The following is a 27,015-nucleotide window of genomic DNA, read 5'->3' as shown; positions in this document are numbered from 1 at the left end:
TCTTTAGGTTCTGTCATCATTTGTTTTATACATTTTGATGCAATGTTATTAGGTGCTCATTTATAACTAGGTTAGATACTTTATGAAGTTTCTTTTTATCTTAAATATTCTTTTTGCCTTTTATTCTCATTTTATTCTTATTTATTTTATTTTTTTGAGATAGAGTTTCGCTCTTGTCCTCCAGGTTGGAGTGCAATGGCGAGATCTCAGCTCACTGCAACCTCCTGGGTTCAAGAGATTCTCCTGCCTCAGCCTCCTTAGTAGCTGGGATTACAGGCATGCATCACGAAGCCTGGCTAATTTTCGTATTTTTAGTAGAGGCGGGGTTTCACCATGTTGGCCAGGTTAGTCTTGAACTCCTGACCTCAAGTGACCTGCCCGCCTTGGCTTCCCAAAGTATTAGGATTGCAGAGGTGGGCCACCGCACCCGGCCAATTCTTACTTTACATGAGTAAAGTTATGAGATACAAGTGTGATTTTGTAACACGCATAGATGGTGTAGTGGTGAAGTCAGGGCTATCAGCGTATCCATATCTATTCCCCAAATAATGCACATTGTACGTGTTAAGTAATTTCTCATCATCCACCCTTTTTGTCTTTTAAAGTCAGGTTTGTCTGATATGTTGCTTGCTTTTGGTTAGAATCTGCAGGGTGCATCTTCTCCCATCATTTACTGTTATCTTTTCTGTATCCTTCTACTTAAGGTGTATCTTTCAAGTGGCATACATTGGGATTTGTTATTATCCAGTCTTTTAGAGAATTGATACAGTTTATATCTTTCTATTTATTTAAAAATTAACATAAAGTCTGGGCACAGTGGCTCACATCTGTAATCCCAGCACTTTGGGAAGCTAAGGCAGGTGGATCACTTGAGACCAGCAGTTCAAGACCAGCCTGACCAACATGGCGAAACCCCGTTTGTACAAAAATAGAATAAAATAAAATTAACATAAAAAGAATACATATTTATGGCATACAACATGATGTTTTGATATAATCAAGCTAATTAACATACCCATTACCTCAAATACTTATTTTTTTGTGGTGAGAACATTTAAAATCTGCTTTTAGCTATTTTGAAGTGTATAATACACTGTTACTAATGATAGTCATCATGTTATACAATAGATTTCCTGAACTTATTCTTTTTTTCTAACTGAAATTATATATCGTTTGACCAGCATCTCCCCAGTCCTCGCCCCATCCCCTAACCCTTGGTAACCACCATTCTACTTTATGTTTCTTTGAATTCACCTTAAGATTCCACTGATACAGTTTGCATTTAATGTAATTACTTAAATACTTGGGTTAAAAGTTGCCATCTACTGTTAGCTGTTTCCCATCTTGCCTTTCCCATGTTCTCCTTTGGATTGATTTGATTTGTTATCCCATTTCCCCATTTTGTTGATTTATTAGTTATATTCTTGCATACTGCTCTTTTCATGATTACCCCAGCATTCTTCTTACCCGTATTTCTTCAAGAGAACTAAGCCCTACAGAAAGGGATTTGAGCAACTATTTCCTCCATTATCTGAAGGATGGGACATAGCTAGTACCATTTAAAAATGCACAGGAGGCCAGGTGCAGTGGGTTATGCCTGCAATCACAGCACTTTGGGGGGGCCAAGGCAGGAGGATCGCTTGAGCCCAGGAGTTCGAGACCAGCCTGGGCAACACAAGGAGAGACCCCATCTCTACAAAAAAACAAAAAACAAAACAACAACAACAAAAGATTAGCTGGGTGTGGTGGTGCACACCTGTAGTCCCAGTTTCTCAGGAGGCTGAGGTGGGAGGATCGCTTGAGCCCAAGAGGCCAAGGCTGCAGGGAGCTGTGATTGTGCCACTGCACTCCAGCCTGGGTGACAAAGTGAGACCCCTTTTCAAAACAAAACAAAAACAAAAAACCCAAACCCTGTTAAATGCATAGGAAAGAATTTAACTTATTATGTATAGTGAATGCCTTATGACATCAGGACTTAGCTCTTTGGTCAAGAAGAGTTGCTAGATATTAAAACATGTATCCTGGGCCGGGGGTGGTGGCTCACGTCTGTAATCCCAGCACTTTGGGAGGCCAAGGTGGGCAGATCACGAGGTCAAGAGATCGAGACCATCCTGGCCAACATGGTGAAACCCCGTCTCTACTAAAAATATAAAAATTAGCTGGGCGTGGTGGTGTGCACCTGTAATCCCAGCTACTTGGGAGGCTGAGGCAGGAGAATCACTTGAACCCGGGAGGCAGAGGTTGCAGTGAGCCAAGATCATGACACTGCACTCCAGCCTGGGCAACAGAGCGAGACTCCATCTCACACAAAACAAAACAAAACAAAACAAAACAAAACAAAACAAAACATGTATCCTGGCTCACGCCTGTAATCCCAGCACTTTGGAAGGCCAAGGCGGGTGGATCACAAGGCCAGGAGTTCAAGACCAGCCTGGCCAACATAGTGAAACCCTGTCTCTACTAAAAATATAAAAATTAGCCGAGCATGATGGTGTGTGCCTGTAATCCCAGCTACTCAGGAAGCTGAGGCAAGAGAATCGCTTGAACCTGGGAGGTGGAGGTTGTAGTAAGCCAAGATCGTACCACTGCACTCCAGCTTGGGCAACAGAGTGAGACTTCATCTCAAACAAAAACAGAAGAAAACATGCATCCTTGGCTTTTAGAAATCTGTTAGTACTTTTAGCTCTTCCTGGACAATGCAAAGTTCTTGTTTTTGTTTCTGGGTTTTTTGGGCGGGGGCAGGGGTTTGAGATGGAGTCTCACTCTGTTGTGCAGGCTGGAGTGCAGTGGCATGATCTCAGCTCACTGCAGCCTCCGCCTCCCAGGTTCAAGCGATTCTTCTGCCTCAGCCTCCTGAGTAGCTGGGACTACAGGTGCAGGCCACCACGCCAGCTAATTTTTTTGTATTTTTAGTAGAGATGGGGTTTCACCATGTTGGCCTGGCTGGTCTTGAATTCGTGACCTCAGGTGATCCACCCGCCTTAGCCTCCCAAAGTGCTGGGATTACAGGTGTAAGCCACCTCACCCGGCCCTGAATTACTTTAATCAGAGGTGGAAATGAGATGATTTGAAGCTAGGCTTTATTCCATGTAAGGACCAGCCTATTTCTGATTCACCTTTATTCTGAATGAAAGTGAGTATCAGCCCTTTTTGGAGTCCCAATCCAAAGCCTGGGGGTTTGCCAAGCTCTCCTTCCTTGGCGAGCCCTAAACTTCAGCTTTGTTTTTTATCTTCTTTTTTTTTTTTGAGACGGGGTTTCGCCCTTGTGGCTCAGGCTGGAGTGCAATGGCTCAATCTCAGCTCACTGCAACCTCCGCCTCCTGGGTTCAAACAATTCTCCTGCCTCAGCCTCCTTAGTAGCTGGGATTACAGGCGCCCACCACCACGCCCAGCTAATTTTTTGTATTTTTAATAGAGACAGGGTTTCACTATGTTGGCCAGGCTGGTCTCGAACTCCTGACCTCAGGAGATCCACCTGCCTCAGCCTCCCAAAGTGCTGGGATTATAGGCGTGAGCCACTGCACCCAGCCTTTTTTTTTTTTTTTTTGAGAGGTAGTCTCACTGTGTCACCCCGGCTAGAGTGCAGTGGCGTGTTCTCCACTCACAGCAACCTCCGTCTTCTGGGTTCAAGGAATTCTTCTGCCTCAGCCTCCTGAGTTGCTGGGATTACAGGCACCCACCACCACGCCCAGCCAATTTTTGTATCTTTAGTAGAGATGGGGTTTTGCCATGTTGGCCAGGCTGGTCTCCAACTCCTGACTTCAGGTGATCCACCCACCTTGGCCTCCCAAAGTGCTGAGATTACAGGCGTGAGCCACCACACCTGGACAAACCTCAGTTTTTATTGTGTCAGTTCCTTAAATTTCTTAAAAGCTCTGCTCAGTTTCTCAGCCTCTCAGTTGCCTTTTCCAGTAATAGCATTCACCTCTAGGGAAAACGCAGCTTCAAATACTGGGCTCACCTCTTTAGCTTTCTTTTTTTTCACCTAGATCTTGGCTCTTTAATTCTTTGCCAACCTATTTGTCCTCTGATATCTTCAGAAATGTGTTTTGCACATCAAGTCCAGATTTTCTGGTTATTCTCAGCTGGAGAGTTGGCCTGCATGCCTCTAATAGGCAGGGGAGCGCCACAGTCTCTGCTGTCTGGGTTCCTGTTCTCTGGTTGAGGAAAAGTTTGTGGTAGAGGCTGGAGGCCTGAGCAGCTTGTTCTGAGACAGGAAGGAGCCTGAGCAGCTCCACAGCTCAATGCCTCTATTTTATAGATGAGGATCTAGGTGCAGAAAAGACAAGAGACTGACCTAAGGTCATACAGCCAAGTAATGGTAGAGCTAGCCCTAGAATTTGGATCTCTTGAATCCCTGACTGTGAGTACTTGTACTACACCAGGCTTTGGGGGGAGGTTTGTGTTTTGTTATTTGTTTATTTCATTCATTATTTATTACTCTTTGTACTACAGATACTTTCTTTCATGCATAAAAGTAGAGAGGAGTATAATGAATGCCAGTGTTTAGCCATCACCCAGATTTCACAGTTATCAAAACATAGCCAATCTTATTTCACCTGTGCCTCTGCTTCTCCATGCCACTGGGTTATTTTGAAGCACATCCTGAAACATCGTATCATTCCATCCATGTATACTTCAGTTTGTATCTGAAATACATAAGGACTCTTTCTTCTTCAACATTATCTCAATAGCATTACCACACCTAAAAAATGAACATGACTATTTTTGTCAAATATTCAGAATAGTTTAAATCCCTTATTATAAAATTACAAATCATTACAGCTAGCTGATTTTTTGTTAGATTTCTTGTCAAGAAAGTTTGGGGGGCCTTTGGCTCCTGCATTTTTTTTTTTTCTGTGCAATCATATTGTTTTCCTAAGGGAAGAAGAATGAACAGTTTCATTTCATCCCAATTTGTAGAAGGGAAAAGAGGGCACAGATGGGTGAAGGACATGGCCAGAGCCTCAGAGGGAGTCAGGGCCCTCTGCTGGAAGGTGTGTATGGGAGCCAGAACCTTGGCATGGAGACAGCTCATTATTTTAAGGCCCACTCTGTCAACGTGGCCAACCTTACCTGTTATACTGAGTACTCAGAGGGATAAACTGGGTGCTGCTCACCCTGTAGGGCTCCATTCTCTGCCTTTGAGATTATAGGAATCGAGAAAGGGAAGGCCTCTGTTCTCTTATAGTCCTGCTTTCTATTCTAGATAGAGGCCCATGAGGCGTACCTAGCAGGGAGAAGTAGGAGGGCTAACCTTTGGCAGCGTGCATGGGCTAGACTTTCCTAGTAGGTTTAATACTATGAGAACAAAAGTTCTGCAAGGACAAGGACTGTCCATTCCATTTTTTTTTCTTTTTCCTTTTTGTTTTTTGAGATGGAATCCAGTTCTGTTGCCCAGGCTAGAGTGCAGTGGCACGACCTTGGCTCACTGCAACCTCCACCTCCCGGGTTCAAGTGATTCTCATGCCTCAGCCTCCTGAGTAGCTGAAATTACAGGCACCCGCCACCATGCCCGGCTAATTTTTGTGTTTTAGTAGAGGCAGGGTTTTGCCATGTTGGCCAGGCTGGTCTCGAACTCCTGACCTCAAGTGATCCCCCCCACCTCGACCTCCCAAAGTGCTGAGATTACCACGCCCGGCCTTGTCCATTCCATTTTGTAGTCCCATGCCCAGCTCAGGTCTTAGCACGCAGTAGGAGCTTTCATCTAACGCAGAGCCTGGAGTTTAAGTAGTGATAACAGCCAATATTTACTGAGGTACCAGGTAATGTTCTCAGTGATTTCCTTGTATTAATTCATGTAGTCCTCATGGTTACCCCATGAAGTAGGCACTTACTAGGTAGGCACGATGTTATGAAGATGCACAGAAAGATTGAGTAATTTTCAGTGGCAATAAAGGTGGTAGGTCCCAACCCAAGAAGTCCAGCTCCAGAGCCTGGGCCCTGAACTACTGTACTCTCCTGCCCTGTCACACACTTTACAGCAGAGGTGGGGAACTGTGGTCTGGGGGCCAGATCCAGAGCTAAGAATGTGTTACAATTTTATACGGTTAGTTTTAAAAAGAAAAAGGGAAAGAAGAGGAATATGTAACAGAGATCACATGTGGCCCACAAAGCCTAAAATATTTACTCTCTGGCCCCTTACAGAAAAAGTTTGCTGACCTCTGCCCTAGAGGAGATGATAAGAAGGGCTTTTGGACCTGCTCCTTTTTTCAGGCTTGCCTTGGTGGGTGTGGTGGGCAGACTAAGTTCCAAAGGTGAGACTGGCAAGCTGTGGTTAAGACTTTACTTTCTCTGGGACACGGGGGGCTGAGCCATCCTTGTTTTCTTTCCTTCTCCAGGCAGAGGACATGAATGTCAAGTTGGAGGGGGAGCCTTCCGTGCGGAAACCAAAGCAGCGGCCCAGGCCCGAGCCCCTCATCATCCCCACCAAGGCGGGCACTTTCATCGCCCCTCCCGTCTACTCCAACATCACCCCATACCAGAGCCATCTGCGCTCTCCTGTGCGCCTAGCTGACCACCCCTCTGAGCGGAGCTTTGAGCTGCCTCCCTACACGCCGCCCCCTATCCTCAGCCCTGTGCGGGAAGGCTCTGGCCTCTACTTCAATGCCATCATATCAACCAGCACCATCCCTGCCCCTCCTCCCATCACGCCTAAGAGTGCCCATCGCACGCTGCTCCGGACTAGTGAGTGACCTCCCTCCGCGACCCTGGCAGGAGCGGGGCTGGGGCACTGGGCAGGGAGGCATCTCAGCCTGTGGGGCTGCTGGGGATTGGGCTGGAACACTCTGGGAGAAGGAGCTCTGCTCTGTCTTCTCTGAGATTGAGAAGGAGGTTGTCCTGGTTCAACAAGGAGGGGTGGGGGGCCCGCCCAGCTGCTTGGATTCAAATCTCAATTCTACCATTTACTATTACATCCACTTTTGCAAGTCACTTCAACTCCCTGGGCCTCAGTTTTTTCAGTATTAAGATGGGGATATTAGTATTACTTGGTTGATGATGAAATTGCCAATATTCATTCATAATATTTGGATTCACAAATAGTAGTTTCCTTTGGTTCAACCTAATAGCCACTTCCTAGGCTCAGGTGCATTAGCACACATAAAGCTGGAACATCATGCCCAGGCCATCCTGTTTGCTCATAGTCCTTTGTGGCAGATCTAGTCTCTGGGGCTCTCGAACAGTCTTTTTGGCCAAAAGCAGACATTCTGGAAATATTGGGCTGGCTTGGGGTGATGTACTGCTGAAAAATGTTGCCCACTCCATAAAGAGATCCATTTCCTCTGCAAAATGGGATAATCCAATCCCTTAGGGTGGTAGAGAGGATTAAGTGGAAGTAGCTAGCTCATAGATGCCTTTGGCCAATTAACCTTTGACTGTGACCTCACCCATGGTGTAGCTCTCTGGTGCCCCCTGGTGTCTGTGGATGCAAAATGTTTGCCCTAGGCTGGCCAGCCTTCTGTACTGCTTCCTGGGGAGGCTTCTCCCTGGCTAGGCTGTGTAGGAAGAGGAAGTCATTGTAGAGATCAGAGTGGCAGCCAGCGAGAGATCAGTCTGTCCACGAGTATCTACCAAACACTTGGGCGTAAGGCCTTGTACTGGGTCCTGTGAGGGCTCCAGGAATGTACAGGACACCATGGTCTGTTCTATAGAGAATGCAAGGTCATTAGGGAGTTGACATGAAAGCCTTGGAGTTGAAAAAACAGAGGTTCCCGGTAGTGTGGGATCTGCAACCAGTGAGCGAAGCCCCAGCAGCTAGCCTGGGATAGTGAGGACTGTATTCAAGAGGGGTGGGGCCAGAGCTGAGCCGCAGCGATGGAGGAGGGCGGGGGCAGGGAGGACACACCAGGCAGAGGAAATGACTGGTGCAAAGGCCTGTAGATGGGACCGTGCAGGGAGAGTGAGGGGTTGGGAGGTAAGCAGTCAGCTAGGATGCAGGTCCAGGCACATGGGTGGTGGGAGGTACAAATGGAAGCGGAACCGCCTTGAACCCTGAGGGGAGGGTTGCAGGTTTTATCTCACATTGCAGGAGGGAGTCAGTAAAGAGCAAAGTTTTTTTTTTTTTTTTTTTTTTTTAAGCAAAGGAGTGTTTTGATCATGTGGGGCCTTAAGAAGACCAGCTTGGGCCTGGGCACGGTGACTCACACCTGTAATTCCAGCTACTTGGGAGGCTGAGGGAGGAGAATTGCTTGAACTTGGAGGTTCAACTCCTTGAGCCGAGATCGCACCACTGAACTCCAGCCTGGGCGGAGACAGAGTGAGACTTTGTCTCAAAAAACAACAACAACAAAAACAAAAAAAAAACTAGCTGGGGAGAAACTGAGGCAGAAAATCCAAAGAGGAAGTGAGACGATAACTATAAAACAGCGATCCCCTTCACCACCTCCCTAGTGTGCTCAAAGTTTCAGTCTCTTTACTAGAAAACCACAGCTTTATGTTGGAGTTAGTGTTGGAGCTTCTAGGGGCAAGGATATGGCTTTGGTAGTAGAAGCAGTAATAATAATCTTTATCAAGTGCCAGGCTCTGTGCATTATTTTATCCAGTTCTCACATTAACCGTAGGAGACAGGTAGTGATAGCCCCTTTTGGTGAGTGTGAAAACTGAGGCACCCAAATATTTAGTGAAGGGCCTGCGTTTTCGTAGGTGACAGGCTGCAGAGCCAGGACTCAGGTGCCTGTGTGCCCTGCGTGAGCTCTGTGTGTCACCACTGTGACTCTTGCACATACAGGGCAGCCACTAGGATTGGGGGTGCTTTGCTGAAAGGGGGGTGCTATTTATCAACCTGCTCTTTGTCCCATAGACAGTGCTGAAGTAACCCCGCCTGTCCTCTCTGTGATGGGGGAGGCCACCCCAGTGAGCATCGAGCCGTAAGTGCAGCCCTGCCCCTGGCCGAGGGGTGTGGGTGGCCACACTGGTGCAGTGTGTGCAGGTGGGCCCTGGGAGCAACAGGAGGGTTCCGTGGGGCCTGCAGAGGGCTGAGAGGGCTTCCTTGAGCTTCTGTATTTGGCCCTGGGCTTTGCTGTCCCCGCCCTGCCTCTGTGTGGAAGTTGCAGGGAAGGGCAAGGACCGGCTCAGCTTGAACTTATCTCTAGGAGAGTTGAAAGGGGGGTCCAGAGGCTCTTTCCCATCTGTAAACCTGCAGCTGCTTCCCCCCTCTCCAGCCTCTGGACCTTACCTTTCTGGTGGTGCCAGGTCAGGCTGTCCTCCCAAGCCCCTAGAAGCCAGACTCCCTACACCTAGCTGAGGCCTTGCTCTGCCGGCTCCCCCTCATCTTCTTCCCACCCTGAGGGATCATCAAGTTCTCCGTCCCCGCAAGGTGAGGCCTCACTTCCTGCCCTTTTCACTCCTCTAGACGGATCAACGTGGGCTCCCGGTTCCAGGCAGAAATCCCCTTGATGAGGGACCGTGCCCTGGCAGCTGCAGATCCCCACAAGGCTGACTTGGTGTGGCAGCCATGGGAGGACCTAGAGAGCAGCCGGGAGAAGCAGAGGCAAGGTGAGGAGGGGCCTGGGGACAGCAAGTGAGGGCAGGCACATGGGTGGGCCAGGCCTCACCCTGCCCAGCCCCGCCCTGAACGTGGTTTCCTCCCCTCCCTCCTCACGCTCCTGTGGATCCAGTGGAAGACCTGCTGACAGCCGCCTGCTCCAGCATTTTCCCTGGTGCTGGCACCAACCAGGAGCTGGCCCTGCACTGTCTGCACGAATCCAGAGGAAACATCCTGGTGAGAAGGCAACCCCAGCAGAGGGAGGGCCCCTCAGTGGGGGCTGGCTTGGATCCATGTCTGCTGCTCAGGACCTACGGCTGCTGGCATGCACATTTGAGGCCAGTAGGAGGGTCTGACTAAGGAAGGGGCTGTAGGGGCTTGACCCAAGGGAGCCCTAGTTTCAGACCCCGGGTTTTGCTGTGCAGTGTCCTCCTGTCCATTCCCATCCCTGATTCTGGGTCAGTGGACTCAGACTGGTTGGTTGCTGAGAGCCTTCTCCAGCAGTGCTGCCTCCCTTGGGGCCATGGACTCTCTTAAGAGGACCTGAGGCCTGTTTTCTGGGCAGCCCCACCCCCTGTGATCTCACCACCCCAGTGGACCCCTTATCTCTCAGCAGTTAAGGGGGCAAGAGTAAGTGTCCACCCTACTTGGGATTTTATCAGGGCCTAGAATGCTCCGTCCACCACCGACACCCCTGTCAGTGCCCTGACCCTTCCCTCACTTCCCCTCCAGGAAACGCTGAATAAGCTGCTACTGAAGAAGCCCCTGCGGCCCCACAACCATCCGCTGGCAACTTATCACTACACAGGTGGGCCTGGCTGCGGTGGTCATGGTGCCCGGAGCCTCAAGAGGTCTCCAGCATCCATGGGGCCCTGCTCAGTGCTGAGTCACAGCCCTGGGTGGGGGCGGGAGGAGGAGGGTAGATAAGCCAAGAGTCAGAGTGAGGGAACTGCCACCAAAGCTGGGGTAGCTCTCCAGGGGTTTCCTGTGCCCTGGAGGGGAGGGGAGAAGGGAGTGGGCAGGTGGGAGACCATCCAGGCAAAAAAGCCCAGGCCACAAGGACAGGAACCCATGGAGAGCCATCCAGATTGGCATCAGGTACCTGGAACTTAGCCCCAGGAGTGCATGTCCTGTTCTGGTCACTTTAAGAAGGACATGGACCGAGTCACATAATCCTAGCAGCCAATGTTTTCCATGCATGTTAGTGCTACATTTCATCTGCACCAGGCAGAGCACCAAGGGTTTCACATGCATTATCTTATTTAATCCTCACCACAGCTGGTGAGCTAGGCGATATTAGTTTCCATTTCACAAGCAAGGGAGCGAGGCTGTGAACCACATGGAAGTGGGACGAGGAGCCGGCTCTGATGCCTGCAGAGACCATGGGCAGATGGCCTCACACTTTTTTGCTTGTCACAATTGCCCTGCAGTGGCCAGGGCCCTGCCCACCTCACTCCCTGGCTGCCTCTTTGCCCCATAGGCTCTGACCAGTGGAAGATGGCCGAGAGGAAGCTGTTCAACAAAGGCATTGCCATCTACAAGAAGGATTTCTTCCTGGTGCAGAAGCTGGTGAGCTGGGCTCTGTTTCAGGGCAAATGAGGGCCAGGAGCTGCCTGTGTGACTTTGGGGCTCCCTCTGCCAGTGACCAATCCCTCTTAAAAAGTAGTCAGGTCAATGCTACTGAGTAGCCTCAGAGAGAATTTCCTAAACAATACAAGAAAGAGAAAGATTAGGTCTCTTTTCCCTTTTGGTTCTAAGCATCCTTTCCTCACTTCAGGGTAGGGTGGCCAAGCTCTGGGGTCTCAATCCAGAAGGAGGCCTAAGTGGGCATCAGACTTAAAATAGGCAGGAGGAAGATGCGGAGGAGGGTGGCAAGTAGAGGTGAGCCATTCCCCAGAGGAAGATGCAGGGGGAGGGCACCCTGGGGTGAGGGCCACTGAGAGCCAGCAAGTGCCTGCGGAGCTGACCTGGGGGCCTCTGCCCACTTCCTTTGACCCAGAGTTGCCTTCCAGTAACTCAGCTGTTCAAGCCCACATTCCCTAGATTTATCTTGTCCTCTCTCCATATTCTTCTGGAAAAGCAGATGCTTTGCTAATCCAAGGAATTGCATCTTTCCAGCCCTGTCTCACAAAATCTGGGCTGTGGGGAGAGAGAATTGTGTGGACTGCCAAGGGAAAAGAGTTTTTAAAAAGAGCATGCCCTTTCCTCTTGGGATTGTAGATTGTATTGGGAACAGCCCTGGGGACTAGACAAAGTGCTGATGATGAATTCCCCTACAAGGGCCCTGTTGTGAGGAGTCCTTTGCTGTGTTTTAGTAACACTCTATTCCCTGATTGGGCAATACTGACGGGAAGTACACGCCCGTGAAATTCACTGAGGCGCCCCTAATGCCTAATGAAATGAGCAGACCTTCAGTCAGTCAAACAAAGGGTCAGAGAGAATTGACAGTAAATGTGTAAATGGCCTAATTAATACATGTGTAACTTGGCCATTTCTGTAAGAAGAAACATGTCTGTTTCCTCCTCAGACACAAAGGGCCCACACTGACCCCTGGCCTCTCTGGACAGGAGCTCCCAGCCCAGCGGTGGCTGAGCAATGTGCGAGCCTGTGTGGTGGTGTCAGAGGAAACAGCCTCTGGGTGTGGGAAAGTTGCCCAAAAACTAAACCCAGTGGCCAAATAGATTTATGCAATGGGAGAGCTAGAATTTCAGAGCTTGAGAGGCAGGTCCCTGGAGATCATCTAGTTTTACTTAACCCCATTTGCTATTTACACATGAAAAAACTGAAATTAGAAAAGTGAGTGACTTGCCTAAGCTTGAATAGCTGTGTGGTAGCAGAGTCAGGAGGAGGACTTAGGCCTTTCGCTTCCTCCTCAGGTTTTCCAGGGCTTTCTTGTGAGTTTCCCTTGAGTTCCTCCCCCAACAGGGGACACTGTGACATTTCTGTATGCTCACTTGTCAGCCACTGCTCCCTGGAGAGAAATGAAATTGTTTGCCTGGATTAATGAAAAGCGTCTGTGTTGCCAGGTCAGGGCTGGCTTTGGATGTAGATGGTGCCCAGACCTTTTCCCTCAACTTTTCAGTTTGAAAAATTTCAAACTTAGAGGAAAATGGAAAGAACAGTAGAATGAACACCCATCCACCCCGGACTTAGATTTAGCAATCGTTAACATTGGCTATATTTGCTTTCTCTTTCTCTATGTCTAAACATAGACACACACGTATACAGCTCTCTCTTGTTCTCTGATTCAGCTAATCATTAAAAGTAAGTTACAGTCATCCTGTCACATGACTAAAACCTTTCAGCACGTATCTCCTAAAAACCAAGATATTCTACAAAACCACAGTACCATTAGCACGCCCACGAAATTTAACCTGATAAAATAATTCAGGCCAGGCGAGGTAGCTCACGCCTGTGATTCCAGCACTTTGGGAGGCAGAGGCAGACGGATCACTCCTGAGGCCAGGAGTTTGAGACCAGGCTGGCCAACATGGCAAAACCCCATGTCTACTAAAAATACAAAAAAAAAACCAGCTGGTTGTGGTGGCACACACCTGTAATCCCAGCTACTCAGGAAGCTGAGGCACGAGAATTATTTGAACCTGGGAGGCGGAGGTTGCAGTGAGCCAAAATCGCGTCACTGCACTCCAGCCTGAGTGACAGAGCGAGACTCTGTCTCCAAAAAAAAGAAAAAAAAATACAGTAATGCCCTCTGATATGCAATCCATATTGCCATCTCCTGAGTGGTTCCGACATTGTCCTTTATAGCTTTTTTAATTTATTTACTTATTTTAAATAGTGCTGAAGCATTGATTAATTGATCAGTGTTTTGTTGCAGAGCAGGCATTGGAAAAATGCTTGTATTGCCTGGGTTGGCTGGGTTTCATTTTGGCTTGAAGTTAAGGGAAAGATGCAGGGACGAGAAAGGCTGGATTCTCCACAGGCAGATGAGCCAAACCAGAGGGTTCTGACCTCAGTTTTGACTTCAAACCAGATCCAGACCAAGACCGTGGCCCAGTGCGTGGAGTTCTACTACACCTACAAGAAGCAGGTGAAAATCGGCCGCAATGGGACTCTAACCTTTGGGGATGTGGATACGAGCGATGAGAAGTCGGCCCAGGAAGAGGTTGAAGTGGATATTAAGGTGACTCCTTTTCCAACCTCAGCTGCATAGAGCCTGGGCTGGGTCTGGGACCAGGCCTGAGCTGGGAGCCCGAGCCCGAGCTCTCCAGGAGCCTGCAGAGGGCAGGTTGAGGAAGACAGTGTCCCTGACAGCCGCAAGGAGCCCTGGACCGCTGGGTTCTCCTCTCTGTACTGCTGGTGTCATAGTAATAATACATTGTGTTGATACACAGGGTAGTTTTCCCACAAGATTCACACCAGCATCATCTTCCTATCTCCGCTTAGCAACCTCTAACACTGTTTCTCAAACCTCAGTCATTCTTGTATCACCTTTTTGATTTCTGCCATATCTGCATCCTACCATGTGTCGCCATTAGAATTTTTGTCATATTCATATACTACTTGTGCCATTACTTAATATTTTCCTTTAAGTCAACTCATTTTTTACTCAGAAGGGAAGTTTTATATCACAGTGATAAATAGAAAACTAAGGTTGTGTGCTATAAATAGAAGGTACTGGTAAAAATATATGTGAAAACCAGTATTACTGAATTCTAGCTAGATGCTGTGTTACCTGCCAAGGCTGAGACTGAGGGCTGACCTTGCTTTGTTAAAGAGATTATCAAGTCTAGAGAAGTATAAAAGACACATTAGCAGCAACCAGAGACTGAGTCCTTGGCATAATCAGGATTGAAAGAGAATTAAAAGGGAAGGTTACTTAATCCTATGTCCATGTATCCACCTAGCATCATTTTTGGGATTGCAAATACATGCTTGGTGACATGCTACGGTAAGACAGGGAGTGGTTTGCTGCCCATTTTGCAGGCAGGAAGGTAGTAGAGCTACAGAAAGCATTACAAAGATAGTTTGGAATTGGAACTCAAGGCTTCTGCCTGGCTCACCACATCATTGCCGAGGATGCCTCCTGGTCATCTGTCCAGGAGGATGGGTGGCAATGGGGAGCGACTGGTATGTACCCTCCCTGCCCCTCGCTCGCTCTCAGGTGCTCCCAGGGCTTGAGACTCTTCTGTCCCCATGGCTACTATGCCATGGGGACAGAGTCCAGAGTCCTAGTACAGAAGACTATGCTGGGCCAGCCAGGCGAGCAGGACTAGCTGGGGCTGGTGAACCCCCTGGCCGGGTCAGAATCTGTGCTACAGCAGTGAGACAGAGCTCTAGGCTCACTGCCCTTGTTCTTGTTCCCCATAGACTTCCCAAAAGTTCCCAAGGGTGCCTCTTCCCAGAAGAGAGTCCCCAAGTGAAGAGAGGCTGGAGCCCAAGAGGGAGGTGAAGGAGCCCAGGAAGGAGGGGGAGGAGGAGGTGCCAGAGATCCAAGAGAAGGAGGAGCAGGAAGAGGGGCGAGAGCGCAGCAGGCGGGCAGCGGCAGTCAAAGCCACGCAGACACTACAGGCCAATGAGTCGGTGAGTGTGACCACCATGGGCTGAGCCCAGGGCAAGCAGGGTGGAGCTGGGCCTGGGGGCGTGGGAGGGAGGGTAGAGCAGGACTGTGATCCTCATTATAATCATAATAGCAGGAAATGTGTGAAGTACTTTGTGCTGTTAACTCATTTAATCCTCACTACCCTATGTGGTTAGGTATTACTGTTATTCCCATTTTATAGATGGGGAAATTGTGGCCCAAGATAACACAGCTAGTAGGCAGCCTGAATCCAGAGTCTGCGATTAATTTTTATACTCTACTGCTTCTGTATTTGAGATTCAGAGGGAAAAAGGTTTTGTGAAAACCCAGTAGGTATGTGGGTCACTGAGGGAGCATTGGTGGTTTGCAGACAGGGCTCCCCTAAGAGAGCCAGAGTCCCTGACAAGAATGAGACTGAGCTGAGACCATGGGAATGACAATCATAGGCCCTCAGGCATGATCTCTGCAAAGTGCTTTCATTTCCATTATCTCATTAGTTCCTCACACTGCAGAGTTAACCTCTACTCTGCAGATGGGGGAAAGCAGTTCAGAGATGCTAAGTGACTTGCCCCAGGTCCTTGGACTCCTAGTGCAGTGCTCTGTCCACCATATCACAGGCCAAGAAGCAAGACTACTGGCCATAGTTGCTCCTTGCCAGGGAGAGTTCTCCCAGAAAGGGGTAAGGAGGGGAAGGGCACTGGGGAGCTGCTGCTTTTTTAGAGTCTTTTTTTTTAGAAATGTATGTAGTAGGCCGGGCGCAGTGGCTCACACCTGTAATCCCAGCACTTTGGGAGGCCTAGGTGAGTGGATCACCTGAGGTCAGGAGTCGAGACCAGCCTGGCCAACAAGGTGAAACCTCATCTCTATTAAAAATACAAAAACTAGCTGGGCATGGTGGTGCACGCCTGTAATCCCAGCTACTCCAGAGGCTGAGGCAGGAGAATCGCTTGAACCCAGGAGGCGGAGGAGGCGGAGGTTGCAGTGAGCCAAGATAGTGCCACTGCACTCCAGCCTGGGTGACATAGCAAGACTCCATCTCAAAAAAAAAAAAAAAAAAAAGGAATGTGTGTAGTACACTCATGCTTACAGAGCTCCCATAAACTGTAAACACACGGCTGTGTGCCCACTTCTGAGCCTCGACCACCTGCACCAAGAGCTGTGCTCTGTGTAGCGCTCTACAGAGTTCTGTTGACTTTTGTGAACTTTCCCATGAGGGTGCCACTTCTGATGGCCACCCGGGGCTTCCCCAGCCGAGGTCCCCTCTGCTCTGCACTCTGACCCCTGCCCTTGCCCTGTTTGGTGTCCCTGCAGTGCGCTGTCCTGAAGTAGCTACCTGCCTATCTGTCCCTTCCACCAGATCCTCAGCTCTGAGGGCAGGGATGCCTGTGTCAACCTCTTTGTCCCCAGCATCTGGCCCATCACAGGGGCCTGAATCTCATTTATAGAACAGGGCATGAGCGGACTAAATGACAGAAAACATCAACAGGTGCTTCATTAACCCAGAGACCAAGATCCCCTGTCAGGAGCATCAAGGCCTCTAGCAGCTCGGGCTGTCCCACAGAATTACTCTAGCAGCAACTTTGTAAACGATAGAGCTGACCAGAGATGCAGAGTTGGAGGAGGCAATGGTCGTCATATCCCTGGAAGGACCCAAGTGCATGCTAGGTGACTGTTTGGCAGGAGTATATATGACTTTTCAGGCCCCCGGTTCCCTGCGATTTTAGAATTCCAGATCTGCGCTCGCTCAGATCACTCAACTCTCCTTGTTTGATTTTCTTCAGGCCAGTGACATCCTCATCCTCCGGAGCCACGAGTCCAACGCCCCTGGGTCTGCCGGTGGCCAGGCCTCGGAGAAGCCAAGGGAAGGGACAGGGAAGTCACGAAGGGCACTACCTTTTTCAGAGAAGAAGAAAAAAACAGAGACATTCAGTAAGACCCAGAATCAGGAGAACACTTTCCCCTGTAAAAAATGTGGCAGGTAAGGTGGGCAGCCGTGTCCCTGCTGGGACCCCCGCGGGCTGGTGCGCGGAGGGGGCAGGGGTGGGGGGGAGGGGGAAGAGGTACAGGCGGTGTCCGCCTCGTTTCTGGTTGGCTCAGCGGGTTTCTAGGGCTGTGACGTCATGGGGCAGCTTTCGGAAAATGACGCGAGCTGGCCGGCCGCGGCTGTGCAGCGTGGGGGTGAAGGTGAAGGCTGGGGCTCCTCGCGCACCCGCGCGGGGGGCCCCCGGGTGGGCTAGGCTGGTTCTGAGCAACCCCCACCCGGCTGCAGGGTGTTTTACAAGGTGAAGAGCCGCAGTGCGCATATGAAGAGCCACGCAGAGCAGGAGAAGAAGGCTGCGGCGCTGAGGCTGAAGGAGAAAGAGGCCGCTGCTGCCGCCGCCGCCGCCCACCAGCAGGCCCTGCGGGAGGAGAGCGGTGCGGGCGACAAGGGCTGAGCGCGGGAGCCAGGCTGGCCCAGTCCTGGGCCTGGGCCCTTCCCGCACCGCCGCCAGCGCCTGCAGACACCCTGGCATCTCAAGAGGGAGTGAGGAGAGGATTGCAGGGACTTTTCCCTGCGAAACAAATGAGACAATGACATAAACGGCTCTTTTATTTATGAAGGCCCTGGGAGCAGCGTTAAGGGCTCCAGGATCCAGCTCTCTTTGCATTTGGTCTGTCGGAAGCTGTCCTCGTGCTTTCCTGGACCGGGAGAGTCCCGGTCCCCTCGGGAGGGGCTCCACCGCCTCTCACACTCCGATTTCTGCTGCTCTGCTGCCCCGCAGTCTCTTCCCTTTATTTGCTTCCCCCTCCTCCCCTCGGCCTCCAGGAAGCCACCGTGGCCGGCCAAGCACAAGCTCACCCACTTTGGAGCAGCATTTCTCCTCCCCAGAGGACCTCCAAGGCTGCAACGGCCCTGCCCCAAGCCCCAGAAAAAGAAACTCTTGGAGGGAGTCTGCGGGCTTCTCTGAGAAGGGGCGCAGCCTGACACCTGTGCTGTCCCTGCAGTCTCTAGGCCTGTCTGAGCTGCTCCCGTGACCGTGTCCTGAGTGGCCACCTCCTCCTTGGGAGGGAGGCCGCGGCAGGTACTCTCCCTTTGCTGCTTGCTGGCGGCGTTGCTAGGGCTAGAAAGTTTTCTCAGCGTTGGGGGAGGGGCTAGCGTTCTTGTCCAAAGCACTCATCCTGCTGCAGGGAAGGGAGCTGTACGGAGGCTGGAAGCTGCAGGGTTAGGCCGGAGAGAGCTTTTGACAAGCCTGGCTCTTCCTGCTTCCCACCTTTTTGGCTAAATACCTTTGGGTCCTGGAGGCTGCCAAGGGCGCTTCGCCTTGAGCAGGTCCCGGAGAGGCTCAGCCTGCCCCTCCTGGGGGCCAGCCTCCTTGCCTCTGCTCTGACCTCAGCAGCTACACCTAACCTCACCGCACCCTACCCAGTGTCGATATCCACAACCCAGCCCCCAGGCCTGCACGTTGGAGATTTCTGGATCCTTCCCTGGGAGGGAGAGGTCTCCTAACTCGATTGGACAGGAGCCTTCATTCCTTGACTCGTGTCATTTGGGAGCTATTTATTTATTCTTAGTATTTAATTTTTAACATCCTCTCAGGGACCAGGGGCCTCCTTTTCAGAGGCCCAAGTGCATTTATCCCAAAACGAGGCATCTTGACATCCCCTATCCCCACCCCCTGAATTCCCAAGGCCCTAAGGTCCCTCACCTGGTTGCTCTGGAAGCTCTTGCTGATAGGAATGATAGCAACACTGAAAGAGCGTGGGAAGGTGGAGGGTGTCACTAGACCCACACAGAGCAAGGGAGATCAAGGCAGTTCTTGCTGCCCCTTCTCTGGCTGTGCTTTGCCTGAGGGAAGAGTTGGCAAGAGGCAGAATTCTAGTTTGGTTTATGGGGCCTGGATTCTGGCTTGAAGAAGCCATATTTGGCATGGGTGAAGTGAAAGGGCCAGGAGGTTCTGGAGGCCCCTTCACTTCCAGTCCCATAGCGGGGCTCAGCTATTTTTCTGATCTTATTCAACTTTAGTTGTGCAAAAGAAATTCTAAGTGAATGCGCGTATGACAGGTCAACGTATTAGGAAGGAGCCAGAAAGTATTCATACTGCTACTCCTTATGAGGTAGCCAAGAAGCATCATGTCAGTAACTGGGAGTGGAGAGGGAGTTTTGTTTTGAAACTATGCAGGTATTTTTCAGCATCCATTTATACATTAGTATGGTTCTACAGGACCCCAGCTGTGGAAGTAACAAATTTCTTCTCCCTCCAGACTCTTGGATGACTACCTAGATCCCCAGCTTACCGGTTAGTTTCCTCCACAGGCTTCCATGAGCTCAGTGTCCCAAGACAGCAAAAATCTGGTATACCCTGTAGAAGCAGGGGGGTAGCAAATTTAGGCTCTCTTCGAAATTACTTGTATAATACGAGTGCCTTCGCAGCTTAGCCCCAAAGTGCTACTTATGTTTCCCAAGGTCTTTTCTATTCAAATCATATTTGGTTTCAGGCCCCTTTATGGGCATACGGTAACAGAAACCTCCATCATTCATATGAGACCCTTTTGTCAGTGGTAACATCTTGTACTTGGAAAAAAATTTTTTTTTTTTTTTTTTTTTTTTTTTTTGAGACAGAGTCTCATTCTGTCGCCCAGGCTGGAGTGTAGTGGTGTGATCTTGGCTCACTGCAACCTCCGCCTCTTGGGTTAAAAGGATTCTCCTGCCTCAGCCTCCCGAGTAGCTGGGATTATAGGCACACACCACCACACCCAGCTAATCTTTTTGTATTTTTTTTTTTAGTAGAGACAGGGTTTCGCCATGTTGGCCAGGCTGGTCTTGAACTCCTGACCTCAGGTGGTCCACCCGCCTCGGCCTCCCAAAGTGCTGGCATTACAGGCATGAACCACCGTGCCTGGCCGGAAGTCTTTAAACAATAAAGTGATTCTACTCTTCTAAGCTTACAGAGACCAGACCAGGTGAATGTAACTGGGGAAAATCAAGATGGTACCTCTCTGCATTATCCCGCCAGACACTGTATTTTATGCATTCATGTCTAGGATACAGTGTGAAAATTAAAAAGTTTAGAGGGCAGATGCAATTGTGGCAAGTGACCTGCCAATAAAGCAGGTGCAGCTATAGAAGCTGGCATAGGTATATCCTTAATGGTGCTTTCTCCCTGAGCTTGTCTTTTTGTTGTTTTTTTCCCCCTATATTCAGAGCTCCTTGAGAAGTGATAAACACCTCCAGCTTTCTAACATCCTCCCCACACCGTCTCACCATATCCATCTCCCAGCATCCCTCTGCATTCAGCTAAGGGCGGGAAACTGACCTAGTGCCTGTGTTGCAGACCATTTCTGAGGTCTCCACCATCCAAGGAGGCACAGCCGTCATTACTGTCCTCCATGCCTTCAGCAGCCCCCCTCACAGCTAAGGTACATACCACCCCTTCTGCCGCGCCTCCACCCCTGGCACCAAGGTCTTCTGCTGCTTATGTCTAAAGGGATCACCTATATTTAACTGCCTCAGTGACCTAACCTCTTCTCATGTGCCAGATGTTAAGATGAAGGAGGAATACAACACATACTCAAGCCTCAGCCTGTTTAGTTGTTTTCACTGGGGCTCGCTTTTCTGGGACGGTATTTATTATCAGACTGGCAAGCCTAACTCCATAGGTTTACAGGAAGTAGGGATATTTTTATAAAACAATTGTGTCCTCCCCACATTTTGCTATGTTAATATTTGCCTCTAACAATTTGCAGCTGTTTCACTTTTTCCTCATTTGTCTCTAAGTTGAAGGCCTTGTTGGAGCGGACAGAGCACAGGAACAGCCTTGACAGTCTGTAATTATTGTACAAATATTTTAATAGCATATAAATAAGTATATTCCTTTTATTTTGAAACAAAAATGATCAGACACTGCCTTTTGTGTGTTTGCTGCCTGTGGCACCCTTTTTTAAAAAGACTGTTACATATTAAAATAGTGTACATATATAAATATTACCTCTTTTGCTGTACAGTTGTGATAGAGACTGAAGATTTTATTTTTTGTGTGCTTTTTATAAGAAAAAAATTAATACACTAAAGAATCTTGCTGATGTGATTGTAATGTACCTATGTAACTTATTTACTTTTGAATGTTCTTCTGTATCTTTAAACCTTTTATTAAATAAGGTTTTAAAAATTCAGAGTTGAATGCTTTGTTCTCGGGATTTTCACCATCTGGGGTTGATATAAGTGCGCCTTGTCTTGCTTGCAGGGAGATTACTCGACATTTTTGAACCATAAGGATTCTCTTTTAGCAGCCTATTGTCAATGATGCCAGCCAGGAAAAGGAAAATAATACACTAATGTTTGCCTGGCTAAAAGATGACTCAGTAGACACAGACAGATTTTTACAAAATTTTAGACAAGAAAAAGTCTAAACTCAGTATCTCACACAAATACACAGAAATGGCGCACTCCGACATTTTGGCTTCATTGGGATGAAATATGCAGGGTGCACAGTGTGGTCAGGGGCAACGGGAAGCCAGGGTTCTGAGGAGAGTATTTTCACGTGCAGGGTGGACTGGCTGAGCAACCCGAGTAGACAAGTCCACCATGAGGGATGCATTTCCAACAATATCATCTTAAATCCACTCCAGGATTGGGTTATTATTTTTAAAACACGGTGCTTAATAGTAGTTGTTTACTGTTAAAATGCTAAATTATGAAAAAGGAAATGCGCCATCAGAGAAACAAATGCCCGAGCCCCTCGCTGGCTTCGTGGCAACCGCTCGACCCCCGCGAGCCGCCGGAGCAGGCGTGCCTCGCGCCGGCTGGGACACCGTTGCCATGGAGACGCCCGAGCAGCTCCGCCGCGGGGGCGGGGCGGGGCGAGGCGGGGCTGACGCCGCTCGCCGGCTGGCCCCATCCTCCACTGCAGCAGTAACGTCGCGGCGGGTTGCGGGTAGGACTGGACGCCAGGGCAGCCGCGCAGCGCCTGAACCGCTGCGGGCCGCCGCGGCCGCCCCTTCCCACCCTCGCCTCTGCTGTCTCCAGCCTCGCTTCTCCGACTTTCCTGCTCCTCTGCTGCCTTCGTTTCTGGTCCTCGGCCGTCCTCGCCGCCCGCCCAGAGGAGTCCCCGCGCCCGCCAAGAAGCCGCTTTCCGCTGGCCCGCAGCCGCCGCGACTTCGTCACAGTCTCTCCCTCTGGCTAGTCTCCCAAACGGCCGCTCCTCGCCCGCGGGAAGACCAGGCTGCGACCGCGAACGCCCGATCCTCTCTAGGAGCCGCAGCGAGCGCCCGGCGGCCACGCCTCGCGACCACACCCCGGCGGCTCTCGGCCCAGCGCGCCTGCCTTCGCCGCCCGCCGTCGCTGCTCGCCCGCTGCACGACGACGCGACGCCCCTGCTGCAGGCGGCGGACCCGACCGGACCCGGACCCAGGCGCAAGATGGCGACGGCCGCGTGACTGCCTCAGCGTCCCTGAACTCGGCTCCGAGTGCACCTACGGACTGACTGTGGGGGCAGAGAAGGGCGAGATCAGGACTCTGTCTTTGTTAATCGTGACTGCATGAAGGTCGCCTCCCTCCGGCCTACTTGGTGGGAGTGTCTGGTATTGTTCTAAGGCCAGGAGCACGGTGAGCCACAGTCTGTTGGTAGAATTTGGCGTCTTGATAGTTGAGAAAATGGCGATGACACTGTTGGAAGACTGGTGCCGGGGGATGGATGTGAACTCCCAGAGAGCTCTGTTAGTCTGGGGCATCCCAGTGAACTGTGATGAGGCTGAAATCGAAGAGACCCTCCAGGCTGCGATGCCCCAGGTCTCCTACCGAATGCTTGGGAGAATGTTCTGGAGGGAAGAAAATGCGAAAGCAGCCTTATTAGAGCTCACTGGCGCTGTAGATTACGCCGCGATCCCCAGGGAGATGCCGGGCAAAGGAGGGGTCTGGAAAGTGTTATTTAAGCCCCCAACTTCTGATGCTGAATTTTTAGAAAGATTGCACCTCTTCCTAGCTAGAGAGGGGTGGACCGTGCAAGATGTTGCCCGTGTCCTTGGGTTTCAGAACCCTACTCCGACCCCGGGCCCAGAGATGCCAGCAGAGATGCTAAACTATATTTTGGATAATGTTATTCAGCCTCTTGTTGAGTCCATATGGTACAAGAGGCTGACACTTTTCTCGGGGAGGGACATCCCAGGGCCTGGAGAGGAAACCTTTGATCCCTGGCTGGAGCACACTAATGAGGTCCTAGAGGAGTGGCAGGTGTCCGATGTAGAAAAGAGGCGGCGGTTGATGGAGAGTCTTAGAGGCCCCGCCGCTGATGTCATTCGCATCCTTAAGTCCAACAACCCCGCGATAACCACTGCCGAATGCCTGAAGGCGCTTGAGCAGGTGTTTGGGAGCGTTGAGAGCTCTAGGGATGCCCAGATCAAATTTCTGAACACTTATCAGAACCCGGGAGAAAAATTGTCCGCTTATGTCATTCGTCTGGAGCCTCTGCTACAGAAGGTGGTAGAGAAGGGGGCCATTGATAAAGATAATGTGAACCAGGCCCGCCTAGAGCAGGTCATTGCCGGGGCCAACCACAGCGGGGCCATCCGAAGGCAGCTGTGGCTTACCGGGGCTGGGGAAGGGCCAGCCCCAAACCTCTTTCAGTTGCTGGTGCAGATCCGTGAGGAGGAAGCCAAGGAGGAGGAGGAGGAGGCTGAGGCCACCCTTCTGCAGTTAGGCCTGGAAGGGCACTTCTGAGTGCCAGGAAAGGCAGCTTTAGTGCAGACCTAAGATCACAGCTACTTTTCTTGTCCCTGTGGGGTCTTACAGATGTGTCTGAGTAGTAAAGGCTTAGCCTTGTTCTGTTTTGTTGTTTTTTGGAGGGGAACGTTAGTCAGTCCTGAGTATTCATGTAACATTCTAAAATTGTGCCAGCGAGCACCGTGAGCTACTGCAATGCAAGCGGGTCTTGCTGGCTAAAATGCCAGGTAAAGGGTTGGTTGGACACAGCGCTTAGTGCACGCTGTCATCATGGACATCATAATCAGTTGTGAAAAACACGCGAACCTATGACACTTCCTATTCCACACTGAATGTGAAATTGCATGTTCAGATGTTTACTACGAGGCCTGGCTCACAGGAAGTGTTCAGTAAAAGTATGCACTGTTAGATTACTGATAACGCGGATAGATTTTTGTTTACCATAAATTGTTCCAGATTTATATTAATGGAAGGAAATGTGCATTTATTAGCTATTACTCAACTTTACAATGCAAACATCTTATTTCTCATCTTTAAACATGTCGACCAGTTTAATTGAAAAGTATTCTGAGACTGCAAAATGGGGTGTTAAAAAATACTGCAGTTACGGAGCTGTGTAAACCAGTTTCTCATTGCATAAGATACAGATGTGAATTGCATGGAGAGGTTGATATGCACCTGTACAGTAATTCACTCCCCCATTTCAAATCTTTGTCAGAGAATAGTTCTTGTTCATACTGAGTGTTCTAAATTTGAAGTTATATATACAAATTAAAATATTTTAAAAATTCTGTTGTCTTCTCATTTTTCTGGCATGTATAAACATTTTTAGCCTAAGTAAACTGTCCTTTTTTCTTATGAAGACTTTGTCATTAAATCAAACCATTTATTTTAAGCTTTGTATGATACTATGTGAATTTAAATGGCAGGTCCTTTTTTTCCTTCCCCTCTTGCTGTCATCTTAACAGTTTTTTGTTTTGTTTTTTAATTTTTAAAATTTTTTATTTTTATCAGGGGCAGAGAGGGTCTTGCTCTGTTGCCCAGGCTGGAGTGCAATGGAGCGATCTCGGCTCACTGCAACCTCTGCCTCCCGGGTTCAAGTGATTCTCCTGCTTCAGCCTCCCGAGTAGCTGGGATTACAGACATGCGCCACCACGCCTAGCTAATTTTGTATTTTTTTAGTAGAGACGGGTTTCACCATGTTGGTCAGGCTGGTCTGGAACTCCTCACCTCAAGTGATCCACCCACCTCGGCCTCCCAGAGTGCTGGGATTACAGGCGTGAGCCACCTCGCTGTCTCTACTAAAAATACAAAAATTAGCCAGGTGTGGTGGTGCGTGCCTGTAATTCCAGCTACTTGGGAAGCTGAGTCAGGAGAATCGCTTTGGGAGGCGGAAGTTGCAGTGAGCCGAGATTGTGCCACTGCACTGCAGCCTGGGCAGAGTGAGACTCCATCTCAAAAAAAAAAAAAAAAAAAAAAAAATTTAGAGACCAGATTTGGCTCACACTTGTAATCCCAGCACTTAGGGAGGATTGCCTGAAGCCAAGATTTTGAGACAAGCTTGGGCAACATAGACCCAATCTCCACCCAAACTTTTAAAAATTAGCCAGGCATGGTGGCACACGCCTGTGGTCCCAGCACTAAGGTGGCCACCCAGCGGCTAAGGTGGGAGATCGCTTGAGCTCAGCAGGTTGAGGCTGCAGTAAGCCATGATCGTCCCACCGCACTCCAGCCTGGTGATAGAGTGAGACCCTGTTTCTCAAAAAAATTTTTTTTAGAAAATCTTGAAATGGGGTTCAGGAGGTTATCTGGCAGTGTTTTTCTCTTAAGATCACTTTTCAGCTAAACATTTTGTTTCACTGAAGAAATAGCTATAATTCATCACACCTGTGTAAAATGAAGGCTATTTTACAGCAACCATTTTATAGCAGGACGATATAAAAAGGGAAATACAACTTTAAAACATGTTTATTTTGCTGCAAAGATTCAGTGATTGAAGATGTCCATCTTTTGAGATCCTCAGTGAATCTAAAGTTATTACATGAATATTGTGTTCAGTGAGCTTTTCCCTAATAAGGTTTTAAAATTATAGCTGAGCCATTCGACAAGTCTATAAGGGGTAATGTATGTTCTTCCAGATTTTTCGGTACACGTATTCGCTTCATGTCAGTACATTCCTTTCCTCCTGTCACAAAAACATCTCCACATACTTGCCTTGGTTCCCAACAGATATGCTCAGCTTCACTTACCACAAACACTCGGCATGTCTTCACCCGCTACCCATCATTCACATAACTTTCCCCCCCATTCCCACCAGCATCAGGTGCACACTCACCCCACCTCTTACACTCCTGACATGCTGTCATCTCCCCGTCAGTACTCCCATCATAACATACACCCTCCTCCTGCTCCACATGTACACGATGTCAGTCTCCCACCCCCAACATATATTCCCATTTCTCCTCACACCCACACACACTCCCACCACCAAACACCAACCAGCCACCACATACATGTACACACTCCCACTCCACACATATACACACATACTACATTTTTTTTTTTTTTGAGACGGAGTCTCGCTGTGTTGCCCAGGCTGGAGTGCAGTGGCGTAATCTCAGCTCACTGCAACCTCTGTCTGTTGGGCGGGCTCAAGTGATCCTCCTGCCTCAGCCTCCCGAGTAGCTGGGATTACAGGTGTGTGCCACTACGCCCGGCTAATTTTTGTATTTTTAGTAGAGACAGGGTTTCACCATGTTGGCCGGGCTGGTCTCGAACTCCTGACCTCGTGGTTTGAAAGTACTCCAAAAATGCTGGGATTACAGGTGTAAGCCACCACAACTGGCCCACATACTACATTTTTAAAAATGGGCTAGTTGTAGTGGCTCACACCTGTAATCCCAGCACTTTGGGATGCTGAGGTAGGAGGATCGCTTAAGGACAGGAGTTCAAGACCAGCCTGAGCAAAATACCGAGACCTTGTCTCCACAAAAATAAATAAATTTAAAAATTAGCCAGGCTATTTAGGAGGCTGATGCAGGAGGATTGCTTGAGCCCAGGAGTTCAAGGTTGCAGTGATCTATGAACATGCCACCGCACTCCAACCTGGGGTGACGGAACAAGACCCTGTCTCGAAAAAAACAAAACAAAACAAAAAACCACGCACACAGATGCACCAAAAAAACAAACTAGGTATATAAGGATTATTCAGGGGGGGGGGGTTGTTTGTTTTGTTTTTTTGGTGTGTGCTTGGGGTTTTTTTTTTTTTTTGGCCCAATATGTTATGGACATCCT

The 27,015-nt window shown here is 49.4% G+C and overlaps 2 protein-coding genes across 5 annotated transcripts in view; both read left to right on the top strand.

The window, feature by feature from the left end:
• Window positions 1-21,174, top strand: part of MIDEAS (mitotic deacetylase associated SANT domain protein) — a 72,282-nt gene extending 51,108 nt beyond the window's left edge. For 3 of the 4 annotated variants that reach the window (XM_019009861.4, XM_063698002.1, XM_031001720.3), the window contains exons 4-13: window positions 6,342-6,687; window positions 8,801-8,867; window positions 9,353-9,495; window positions 9,618-9,721; window positions 10,217-10,292; window positions 10,965-11,053; window positions 13,479-13,628; window positions 14,816-15,028; window positions 16,808-17,004; window positions 17,296-21,174. In XM_019009861.4, the coding sequence (XP_018865406.3) occupies window positions 6,342-6,687; window positions 8,801-8,867; window positions 9,353-9,495; window positions 9,618-9,721; window positions 10,217-10,292; window positions 10,965-11,053; window positions 13,479-13,628; window positions 14,816-15,028; window positions 16,808-17,004; window positions 17,296-17,461 (1,551 nt within the window). In that variant the 3' untranslated portion in view covers window positions 17,462-21,174. The remainder of the gene's footprint in view (window positions 1-6,341; window positions 6,688-8,800; window positions 8,868-9,352; window positions 9,496-9,617; window positions 9,722-10,216; window positions 10,293-10,964; window positions 11,054-13,478; window positions 13,629-14,815; window positions 15,029-16,807; window positions 17,005-17,295) is intronic. The other variant, XR_010130795.1, reaches the window with a different exon arrangement.
• A 1,267-nt stretch (window positions 21,175-22,441) lies between these two features.
• Window positions 22,442-24,512, top strand: PNMA1 (PNMA family member 1). The gene has a single exon (XM_004055422.5). The coding sequence runs from the start codon at window positions 22,657-22,659 to the stop codon at window positions 23,716-23,718; it is 1,062 nt and encodes a 353-aa protein (XP_004055470.1). The 5' UTR covers window positions 22,442-22,656; the 3' UTR covers window positions 23,719-24,512.
• The last annotated feature ends 2,503 nt before the right edge of the window (window positions 24,513-27,015 follow it).

Source organism: Gorilla gorilla, chromosome 15 (assembly GCF_029281585.2).
Source record: "Gorilla gorilla gorilla isolate KB3781 chromosome 15, NHGRI_mGorGor1-v2.1_pri, whole genome shotgun sequence".
In the NCBI taxonomy this organism is placed as follows: Eukaryota; Metazoa; Chordata; class Mammalia; order Primates; family Hominidae; genus Gorilla; species Gorilla gorilla.
This window is presented reverse-complemented; position numbering and strand designations above follow the sequence as displayed.